The sequence below is a fragment of the Haliotis rufescens genome, unplaced genomic scaffold (genome assembly GCF_023055435.1).
Source record: "Haliotis rufescens isolate VD_foot unplaced genomic scaffold, xgHalRufe1.0.p SCAF_11, whole genome shotgun sequence".
In the NCBI taxonomy this organism is placed as follows: domain Eukaryota; kingdom Metazoa; phylum Mollusca; class Gastropoda; order Lepetellida; family Haliotidae; genus Haliotis; species Haliotis rufescens.
In genome coordinates, this window is record NW_025963791.1 from 29,679,186 (window position 1) to 29,691,706 (window position 12,521).

The following is a 12,521-nucleotide window of genomic DNA, read 5'->3' on the forward strand; positions in this document are numbered from 1 at the left end:
CCCATACAATGAAGTTAAGAACACCCGATTTTTCATATGACTGCAGAAATATGTCATGGTGGTCATAACAACACACAGCCTTCCAATTGTGGGTGTTCCTTAACTTGTTTTGAGTAGCACGACATACAGTAAACTACGTTCAACTTAACCTGTAAAAAGTAAAATTTTCATGTTGAATATTTTACATCCCGGAGGAGGAATCCTTCACCAAACGATCTTCCGTCGAGTAGAGTTATGGTGATATGATCTTTTTATTCTATATATAGGATACCCTAAGGATGAATGGTATCGGCATGCGGTGTCGATGAGGCAGTGTTTTTGTTAAAGTTGGGACGTAAGAATATCATGCTGGTAGATATTGCGACATTAGACACACTGCGCTGATAATGGTGTTACGTGCCAGGAGGGGAAATAGAGTTTAACATCACGACGTGTCCGTGCGTGCGTGCGTGCGTGCGTGCGTGAACTTGTCCAGGAGAAAGCCGTATTTTAGTGCTATTCCACTTTGATACCATGTCGCAGTTTAACATAGATTTCTGACACAATATTAGTATATTAGTGGGATCATAACACATACAATTTCAGCTTCACACACCCAAAGGTTTCATAGATTAAAGCAGTAAAATGGACCCTGGTAAACGTATGTGAAGATCAAACGTTATAGCTGTGTTTAAAACCAAAGATCGCAAAAAGGTTAAACAGGACCATTTGGCTGGCTGGACACAGTTGAGAGCTAATACTGATGGCCATAGTCTGCTAAGGAGAAGGAAAATAATCACAAACCAGTCTGTAATTGTCAAGTTTTGCAAACAGGGTTCTTAATAAGTAATAAAGTCTTTAGTCCAAAGGCAAAGATAAAATAGCAGTTCTAAAGCAGAACAACTTATCCAAAGTTTCTGTTGTTACCGTTTCTGAGAACCAATACTATCCCTCTCCTGTAATTGTTAACCCAATAAAGTAGAAGTTGTTATCCAAACATTGTCTACTTTGTCATCCATCAACTTTTCAGAAAAGATTATCAAACAAGGGTTTCTGAGACGACAATATCTTCAATGAATTGATTTTTTTTCACGTAAAACACTATTACTGTTAATTCCATAGCTATGAAGAGATTAGGAGATAAACACTTTGTTTTCAATGAAGAGCTAGGAAACCAGATTGCTTAACAACGCTAAATTGAATTTGGAACAGAAGTGCAGCGTGGGGTTTCAAATGTTAAATTTAGCACCTACACATACAGCTAACCTTGCCCTACACCGAAAACAGTCTGTTTATCCCCATTTTAACATGCTGAAAGGAAATGTGAACTCTTTGTGTTCGTGAAGGTTCGTGGATTCAGTCCACTGCTTTGTACAGTTGTTGATCTGAATTAAGGCAACACTGATGACAGCCTTTCAATAAAATATGGTGCTGCATGTGATCACACATTGTCTTTTCACATCACTATAGGCATTGTAGGTGTGAACTACAGCTACTTTGTAAAGTCAACATGAAGGGGCCACCCCTAAAGAAGACTATGCTAGCCTTGCATTTCACTTTAATGACGTCAAGCTGGTCATCATGATCCAAATGTCATATTCTCTGTAGTCCCCAAAACTTAAAATTCACTCTCTCAGTTGATTTCAATCGGGGTTTCTGCACATAATATATTACTACACATACTTTGAACAATGTAGTACCTGCAACTGTTATAATTGTATATATGATTATTTCCAAAAGTCTACCAACAATGAATGAGAGAAATACTTCCCTATAAACATTAGCGTCTGTGGTGTTAAAGTCAGAGGTGAGGTGAGGTGAAATGGGGTTTAACTTCGCCTTCAAGATTATTGCACTTATATGTCGATGTGCCGTAAAAGGCGAATAACGGGATCGGGTGGTCAGGCTCGCTGACTTGGTTGAAGCATGTCATCTATCACAATTGCACAGATCGATATGCATGATGTCAATCACTGGATTGCCTGGTCCAGACTCGATTATTTACAGACCGCTGTCATATAGCTGGAATATTGCTGAGTGGGTGTAAAACAACAAACCATACCAAGCCATGCTTGTACTAGTCCAAACTAATGCTGATTTTATAGTGCTGGCTCATGTCACAGTTTAACATGAATACTCCACTCAGAACACATATACTAACTCCAGGCCAACCAGTCCTTGTTTTAGCCTCTTAAAGCCAAGCGGCAGGCAGGGTATCATCAAGTACCATCTTTTAACGTTTTTTGTTATGACACAGCCGGGGCTCAGACTCCGGATCTTCCGTTATCCAGGCAGATGCTCTACCACTGGACCACAGAGGAAGTCGTTTCAATCAGAGGTAGTTATTGTAACTTGTGTTTTCCAAATTCATACCAGAATAAGATTTGACATCCTAAGGTTTCAGGTTCATGATGTTCTGAGCAGTCAAAAGAAGTCCATGCCATATAAAGGAAAGAGATATGAATACATTCACAACATGCCAATGGCAAGAAACAAATGATATCTGAAACTTCTTATTTCATTTTTTTCTTTTCTTTGGCAAATAGAGACTGCTATAAGACTGCGTTCAACAGTAATGCTAGCAGGACAGTTAATCTGCTTTCACTTACGATATTCACACTCAACAAGTGCCCATCATATATTTCAGCAAACAATCAGTATCATATTCAAGCTGAAAGCAAATAATACTCTAATATATCATTACTGATCTGATCAGACAACATAAGTAGATGTGCTGGGCCATTTGACAAGCAAAATAATAGTCAGGACGAACATTAATATCTATACACTTGACATTTTACATGAAGCCATAAAACTGATTTAATGACTCTCAAATATTAATATATTTTATACTTAAGTACAATATGAATCTCCTTACCAATTACACATCCAGACATTATACTTGATATCACATGAATGAAGAAATATACATCAGCGTCTAATTTGTGTATCTTGTATATAACAAGTTTATAAGAAATCAGTGAGTCAAGGCACTGTTGCTCACCATACATTCAAAGCCAGCTGATTGTTATATGAAGTGAAATCTTAAGCCGTGTTGACATAAAGATGGGAGAGGAGAGTATGAACATTTTACTGTTATTGTTATGGTAACAAAGAAACATGCAGAGTATCAGAGCATTCGTAAAAGCCCTTTCTGAAATGTGAAGTTATGAGGCCCGTGGTGTCTACTTGGATTGAATGATTGTGGGTTGGAATCCAGATTATGTTTCTAGGTGTGTCAGCACCATACCCCTGCTGTAAAGGTCTAAGACCTGAATCACTTCGGGCTTTCTTCCCACATTAAACTGACAAGCCATGATGTAAATGGAATGCTGCGATACACATGGAATACTGTTCAAAGGGGCAATAAACCCAACTCACATGCACACTCCTTGGATCGAAAATTGCCAAGAATTACCAAGAAGTCTGTGCATCACTTGAGAGCCAAAACTTATGAAAACTCATTACTACTTGGATTTAGAACAATCACAGTCACCATGACCCTTCATGATGCATTATCTCATGATGATCCAGGGTAGAATACGTCTTCAGCAACCCATGCTTGCAGGAAAGGGTGACTATGCTTGTCTTAAGAAGCGACTAACGGGATCGGGTTAGATGATGCATGTCATCATATCCCAATTTCATGGATCGATGCTCATGATGTCAATCACTGGATTGTCTGTCACCGTCACAAAGCTGGAATATTGCTGAGTGTGGCGTAAACAACAAACAAACAAACAAACAACACTGGAAATATTGCATCCTATACATATATAAATATATAAATATTTAAACAACAAACAAAAACAAATCATGATGCATTTGATAGAAATAGCCAGGTACAAATATCCAGGACAAGGGCATACACCACTTTCAGACAATGTGTTTGCTATATATACCCAGGTACAAATATACATGACAAGGGCTCACATCGCTTTCAGACAATGTGTTTGCTATATACAGCCATGTACAAATATCCATGACAAGGGCTCACATCGCTTTCAGACAATGTGTTTGCTATATATACCCAGGTACAAATATCCATGACAAGGGCTGACATCGCTTTCAGACAATGTGTTTGCTATATATATAGCCAAGTACAAATATCCATGACGAGGGCCCACACCGTTCTCAGGCAATGTGTTTGCTATATATACCCAGGTACAAATATCCATGACAAGGGCTGACATCGCTTTCAGACAATGTGTTTGCTATATACAGCCATGTACAAATATCCATGACAAGGGCTCACACCGCTTTCAGACAATGTGTTTGCTATATATATAGCCAAGTACAAATATCCATGACGAGGGCCCACACCGTTCTCAGGCAATGTGTTTGCTATATATAGCCAGGTACAAATATCCATGACAAGGGCTCCAATTTGCTTCCTGACATGTTCAATTGAAATAGATGATAAAAAAGTGGCCAGTGACTGAAGTCGCTGAACATGTATAATACCAACCTGTTCTAAGAACCATTTCCAACTGCCAGCTCGAATTCACAAAGAAAAAGGGAATATTTTCTCTTATTTTATTGCATTGAGAAATATATGTACACATCATCCCTGTACAGTGTTCTATTTAGATTCAATTACGAAGCACTCCAATGTCAATGGTTCAACACAGGTCACCCATTCTACAAAGACAAATCCCTATCCTAACGAGATCAAATCATCACATCTTGTGTAACAGTATTAAAGGATTCCAAGACTGATGGATCTTTGAAAACTTGGACTTGTAACATACAAACCTAGATACAGACATGACAGAGCATGAGCTCGACTTGGATGAATGCTAGTAATTGATTTGACTCACTGATGTCCATTTGTGTCTTTGCGAGAGGATGTTTCCCTCTCCCATTTAAAATCGGAGAATCTCAATCAGATCCCAGCGGGCTCCCTACTGAGTGCTAAGCTATGTTTGCACAACAGAGTGGGACTCTTCTTCAGCTGGCTCAGATATCTCCGGGGCCTTTTTGTCATCTGTCTTTGGCTCCTCCGCTTCTGATGTACTTGCATTCGCCATTAGGTCTTTTATGAGGATTTTCTTTCTCATCTTCTTTCTGCTTTTTTCTTCCATGTCATTGTAGTGATCAGCAAATATAGCTTTCATTGCCTCCGTGAAGAGAGGCAGCAACGGGAGATCACTCAAGGTTACCTATTGGAGAGAAATTGTTGCATAATGTACACAACCTTTAGATAGGCTTGCCTTCAATGCTGTATCTATTAGTCCAAATAGCTGCCTTCGATGCTGTATCTATTAGTCCAAATAGCTGCTCTCTTTCATCGAAATGAAGCCATGCCAGTGGTATATTGTGACATACCAAGAGCAGCCTCATTTATCTGAACAGCATGGTTTCGTTGAGAAATAGGAAAGGATGAGTTTCAGCTTGGTTTGGTTGGTTTGTTGTTTAACGTCACACTCTGCAATATTCCAGCTATATGACGGCGGTCTGTAAATAATCGAGTCTGGACCAGACAATCCAGTGATTAATATCATGAGCATCGATCCACGCAATTGGGATTGATGACATGCATCAACCACGTCAGCGAGCCTGTCCACCTGGTCCTGTTAGTCGCCTTTTACGAGAAGCAAAGTCACCTTTTACGGCAAGCATAGTCACCTTTTATGGCAAGTATGGGTTGCTGAAGACCTATTCTACCCCGGAATCTTCACGGGTCTGAGCTTCAGCACTAACATTACATGGAAATCATATGTCAGACTTAAACAAGTTCAGCTCATTGTTGTTATTGAAATTCAAATATTTCCTGCATATATATCAAGGACAAATTGACAAACAATTAACTAGACACCAACTTTCAGAACCAGCAACAATGAATGTAATATGTAGTATGATATAATATTGTTGCAATACATACCAGTTAAATATCATTTTAATTAACTTCATTTGGCGTCCAATTGATTCACATGAGATGGATTATAGCATTGATCCAAACAAACCTCTAAGTTAACTTTTTGCTATTGATCACAAAAATCAAAATTGCCCTTGTAATGACTGGATCTTAAAGACATTATTTAGGTTTTAGAAGCCATTTACGTAAACTTTACTGAGCAAGGATATGCCACACTAGAGTCCCGTGAAGATTCCGGGTTACAATTGGTCTTCAGCAACCCATGCTTATCGTAAGAGGCGACAAAGATGATTGAGTGGTCAGCCTTGCTGAATTGGTTAACGCATGTCATCATATTCTAATTGCGTAGCTCATGATGTCAATCACTGGATTGTCTGGTCTAGATTTGATTACCGGTATATACAGACTACCATCACATAGCTGGAATATTGCTGAGTGTGGCGTCAAACAACAAACAAACAAACCACACTGGAAATATTGCGTCCTACACATATAAATTTAGAATGGACACATTTCCACCGATAGTCTTTTTGGATGAAAAAAGGTATGGCTATATGAATAATTTAATCTATCAAAATTGTGGCCTACATGTTACATAAAACTGATACCATATACAACGTAATAAGTGCCCAGGGCGCTCTCAAAATTAGAAATAGGGGTCTCTTATGAGAATATTATTTTGGTGAGAAAAAAAACAGAGTTGAAAGATAAATATTTTGGTTTATGCTGACAGCCTGAAATGTTTATTTACGAGAGATACAATTTTTCCGGAATTTAATTGCCCATAATTAAGGGTGCAAATAACACACGAGTGCGTATTATACGCAAATAAATATGGCTTGTGTACATTGATAGATCGGAAGGAGTGCTAATTGGTATTGTTCACTAGCAAATATATTTGCAAATACAGCTGTGGGCACTAATTAGAGCGGGGCGCTTATTACGTCGAATACGGTATTTCCATTCTGGTAAGAAATACACTCAAAGTTCACTGTGTCAGTACACTGAAATTCCCATAAATAACCATCTCCTGACCATGTGCAATGACAGCAAGTCAGTCAAATGATGGTAATCAATTGAAACGAGACCCTTCACCAGCCTGGGATCCCATGTTCATGCATTGGACCACACAATATATTACTCAGAGTCTCTGGATGCCAAAGTAGATAGTGCTGTGTGGACAAAGTCATACTATGGAACTCATGATAATAGTTTACTGTAGCATCGTTGCCAGCCCACAAAGTGATTAGGTATCTCAAGACACATTGTAGCCCACAGCATACATGCATAACTTAAGAAAAGTGCAAATCTTTTTGAACATGAATCAAACAAGTCAGCGAGCCTGACCACCCAGTCCCGTTAGTCGCCTCTTACGACAAGCATAGTCACCTTTTACGGCAAGCATGGGTTGCTGAAGACCTATTCTACCCCGGATCTTCATGGATCATGGTTATGAAAGTACACTTTGTTCACCTCAACACATCACCAAATGGTGGAGATAAAATGTGTCAAAAAGGCTGAGCATAGAGTTTTTTGTAATATTTGACCGAGAGCAAATCCTTCCCTTAAACTTGTTTTTGTGACAAAGATAAAAACACCACAAACATGCAGTAAAAGAATGCATCTTGCATCACAGACTTTGCGAAATTGGTCTTTTCTTAGTTGAGCTTTTCTTTTGTACTTGATCATGACAAGGCCGGAAACTTGACAGTGTAAGAACATGTCTGTTGATATTCATGCCAATATTACAAAGATTTGCACAGCTATTAAATCCGACATTTCCAATATGCAATAAAGTTGCCTTATCATACCACATTAGTTGTTCCAACTTTGAAACTTTTAAAGCAAAACAACTTCAAGATGCAAAACTGTTCCAGAGACAACATGTCTTACCCTCATATTGTCGAATGCGAAGCCCACTTTATCGGTGAACTTTCCACTGACTAATGGTAACTTGGCATATCTCTGACTGAAGTGGGTCAGCAGGGTGAACTTGGCCTCCATCTGGTGTCCTATGCCAATAGCTTGTGAAGTGGTGCTGCAACATGGAAACATGACAGCTGTAAAGTCTCTGGATGTTGATGTTGATGTTGATTGTTGTTAACACCGCACTCAGCAATATTCCAGCTGTATGACCGCGGTCTGTTAATAATCGAGTCTGGACCAAACAATCCAGTGATTGATATCATGAGCATCGATTGACGCAATTTGGATACAATGACATGCATCAACCAAATCAGCGAGCCTGACCACCTGATCCCATTAGTCGCCTTTTGCGACAAGGTCATCTTTTACAGCAAGCATGGGTTCTAACACTGATCTTCATGGGCGTTCGCTCGTCACGCCGAAGACCCGGGTTCGATTTGCGACATGGGTACAATGTGTGAAGCCCATTTCTGGTGTCCTCCGCCGTGATATTGCTGGAATATTGCTAAAAGCAGCGTAAAACGATACTCACTCACTCACTCATGGGCTTAAAGCCTCTGGACAAGAGATCTAGGTCCAATATGTCTCGACATGATAAACTGCCTCAGGTTTGAAGATTCAGTCACATGTTACGGGTCACATTTCCAGCAGTTTTCATGCCTTTTCAAGCCCAAAACCTCTCTTGAAAAACATTTTTCATCTACACACAGGTCAATTAGTCACAAGAAAGACCAGGCCTCAACACAATTGATTCAACAACTTTAGAGCTTCAAGTTTTCCATAAACCAATCACCTGACATTTTTCCCCATCATATGCATGTCAATATTTCCCCTACAGTGTGCCCGAGCATGAGCACTAAGTTGTAAAGCACAGGCCATGCTCAGTTATCCTATTCAAACCGTCATAAAATATCTCACAGCTATCATGCAACCTAATTTCTTTATTGTTGCAACACGGCCCTCATGCTGCTTCTGACATATCCAACTACCTCTGTAAATTGTTCAATCTTGAATGTGACAGTGAAATATTTTATTATATCAGTATTTCTGTACGGTCTGTTGAAGGCAGGTTTGTTTCTCTGCAATTTCCAGCTCTTTTGAAGCACGGTTGATACACTTCCAGCTCTTTTTAAACACTGCTAATACACTTCCAGCTCTTGTTAAACACTGTTAATACACTTCCAGCTCTTGTTAAACACTGTTAATACACTTCCAGCTCTTGTTAAACACTGTTAATACACTTCCAGCTCCTTTTAAGCACTGTAATACACTTCCAGCCCTTTTTAAGCACTGTTAATACACTTACAGCTCTTTTTAAACACTGTTTATACACTTCCAGCTCTTTTTAAGCACTGTTAATACACTTCCAGCCCTTTCTAAACACTGTAATACACTTCCAGCCATTTTTAAGCACTGTTAATACACTTCCAGCTCTTGTTAAGCACTGTAATACACTTCCAGCCCCTTTCAAAGCACTGTTAATACACTTCCAGCCCTGTCTAAACACTGTTAATACACTTCCAGCTCTTTTTAAGCACTGTTAATACACTTCCAGCTCTTGTTAACACTGTTAATACACTTCCAGCTCTTGTTAAGCACTGTAATACACTTCCAGCCCTTTCTAAGCACTGTTAATACACTTCCAGCCCTTTCTAAACACTGTTAATACACTTCCAGCTCTTTTTAAACACTGTAATACACTTCCAGCCCTTTTTAAACACTGTTAATACACTTCCAGCCCTTTCCAAACACTGTAAATACACTTCCAGCACTTGTTAAGCACTGTAATACACTTCCAGCCCTTTTTAAACACTGTTAATACACTTCCAGCTCTTGTTAAGCACTGTGAATACACTTCCAGCCCTTTTTAAACACTGTTAATACACTTCCAGCCCTTTCTAAACACTGTAAATACACTTCCAGCTCTTTTTAAGCACTGTTAATACACTTCCAGCTCTTTTTAAACCCTGTTTATACACTTCCAGCCCTTTCTAAACACTGTAATACACTTCCAGCCCTTTTTAAGCACTGTTAATACACTTCCAGCCCTTTTTAAACACTGTAATAAACTTCCAGCCCTTTTAAAGCACTGTTAATACACTTCCAGCTCTTGTTAAGCACTGTAATACACTTCCAGCCCTTTCAAAGCACTGTTAATACACTTCCAGCCCTGTCTAAACACTGTTAATACACTTCCAGCTCTTTTTAAGCACTGTTAATACACTTCCAGCTCTTGTTAACACTGTTAATACACTTTGAGCTCTTGTTAAGCACTGTAATACACTTCCAGCCCTTTCTAAGCACTGTTAATACACTTCCAGCCCTTTCTAAACACTGTTAATACACTTCCAGCTCTTGTAAAGCACTGTAATACACTTCCAGCCCTTTCTAAGCACTGTTAATACACTTCCAGCCCTTTCTAAACACTGTTAATACACTTCTAGCTCTTTTTAAACACTGTAATACACTTCCAGCCCTTTTTAAACACTGTTAATACACTTCCAGCCCTTTCCAAACACTGTAAATACACTTCCAGCACTTGTTAAGCACTGTAATACACTTCCAGCCCTTTTTAAACACTGTTAATACACTTCCAGCTCTTGTTAAGCACTGTGAATACACTTCCAGCCCTTTTTAAACACTGTTAATACACTTCCAGCCCTTTCTAAACACTGTAAATACACTTCCAGCTCTTTTTAAGCACTGTTAATACACTTCCAGCTCTTTTTAAACCCTGTTTATACACTTCCAGCCCTTTCTAAACACTGTAATACACTTCCAGCCCTTTTTAAGCACTGTTAATACACTTCCAGTCCTTTTTAAACACTGTAATAAACTTCCAGCCCTTTTAAAGCACTGTTAATACACTTCCAGCTCTTGTTAAGCACTGTAATACACTTCCAGCCCTTTCAAAGCACTGTTAATACACTTCCAGCCCTGTCTAAACACTGTTAATACACTTCCAGCTCTTTTAAGCACTGTTAATACACTTCCAGCTCTTTTTAAGCACTGTTAATACACTTCCAGCCCTTTCTAAGCACTATTCATACACTTCCAGCTCTTTTTAAACACTATTCATACACTTCCAGCTCTTTTTAAACACTGTTTATACACTTCCAGCCCTTTTTAAACACTGTTAATACACTTCCAGCCCTTTTTAAACACTGTTAATACACTTCCAGCTCTTTTTAAACACTATTAATACACTTCCAGCTCTTTTTAAACACTGTTAATACACTTCCAGCTCTTTTTAAACACTATTAATACACTTCCAGCTCTTTTTAAACACTGATAATACACCTCCAGCTCTTTTTAAACACTGTTAATACACTTCCAGCTCTTTTTAAGCAATGTTAATACACTTCAAGCTCTTTTAAAGTACTGTTAATACACTTCCAGCCCTTTTAAAGCACTGTTAATACACTTCCAGCTCTTTTTAAGCACTGTTAAAACACTTCCAAACCTTTTTAAGCACTGTTTATACACCTCCAGCTCTTCTTAAGCACTGTTAATACACCTCCAGACCTTTTTAGACACTGCTAATACACTTCCAGACCCTTTTTAAGCACTGTTAATACACTTCCAGCTCTTTTTAAACACTGTTTATACACTTCCAGCTCTCTTTAAGCACTGTTAATACACTTCCAGCTCTTTTTAAACACTGTAATATACTTCCAAATCTGTTTTAAGCACGGTAAATAGACTTCCAGCCCTTCTGAAGCACTGTTAATAGACTTCAAGCTCTCTTCAAGCACCTACTTCATTGAGAAAGTAAATGTATAAGGGCAAGTAACGTCAACATAGCCACTATGCAGATTTTAATACTTTAGGGCATACATAATCACTAATTCTTGACCAAAATATAATTTGAAAAACAGAAATAGCGCAAAACAGACCTAAAACTACAGGAGAAATCATTCCCCTAGCGAAAAATTCAGCCAATGCCGGGGTTCCCCTTAGTGGATGTTGAAACAGGTTTTGGCTATGAAAGGAATTACAGGCAAGTGACACTATTCCACTGTGGTAAATGCGCAGGTTGATTTACAGTATTTTCCCAATTCTAAGAGGGGTCAGCACTTGTATTTTTCTGAACACAAGTTCATGATTAAGACGTCAAACTTCCATTCATCGGAAATGTTTCCAAAGAGGATGCACGACCATACCTAACACCAAATACTTTGTCACAAAGCACAAAATATCTCACTCAGCAGTGATCGATGCCAAAAATCATCTTGAGGGGTTGCATCCAAATCTGTACAAATATTCACTGAGATACTGCAAGTTGCATGAACAGGATAATACTGCGATCACAATCCAGGTAGCTTAATGCCACCCAAAAAGAAAAAGTTTTGAAACATAGACTATACCAATGAGAGGGAGAAGAGATAATTTTTCACAACCAGAAACCAGTTAACGATTATCACAATGCTGTTTCACATTTACCTTAGCACTTTGAATTATGTAAATTTAATGTCGCAGGTTAAATTTTACTAATCAGTTATTAATCAATTATGTCAACAACTTCTTTCCATACCTAATATTGGCTTGAACAGCCCACCTTAACTGTGGTCTGTTAGTGAGTGAGTGAGTATGGTTTTACGCCGCTTTTAGCAATATTCCAGCAATATCACGGTGGGGGTCACCAGAAATGGGCTTCACACATTGTACCCGTGGTCTGTTAGGTACATCCTGGGCCCTGGCACATGCAGTCCCTCGATAGGTTCATTCTTCATGTGTG

The 12,521-nt window shown here is 38.9% G+C and overlaps 1 protein-coding gene across 1 annotated transcript in view; it reads right to left on the bottom strand.

The window, feature by feature from the left end:
* Positions 1-4,508: 4,508 nt before the first annotated feature.
* The window catches only part of LOC124132596 (zinc phosphodiesterase ELAC protein 2-like), a 53,742-nt gene continuing 45,729 nt past the window's right edge, over positions 4,509-12,521 (bottom strand). The window contains exons 20-21 of the mRNA XM_048392514.1: positions 7,751-7,895; positions 4,509-5,141 (exon numbers count right to left, since the gene is read on the bottom strand). Coding sequence (XP_048248471.1) covers positions 4,899-5,141; positions 7,751-7,895 — 388 coding nt within the window. The 3' untranslated portion in view covers positions 4,509-4,898. The remainder of the gene's footprint in view (positions 5,142-7,750; positions 7,896-12,521) is intronic.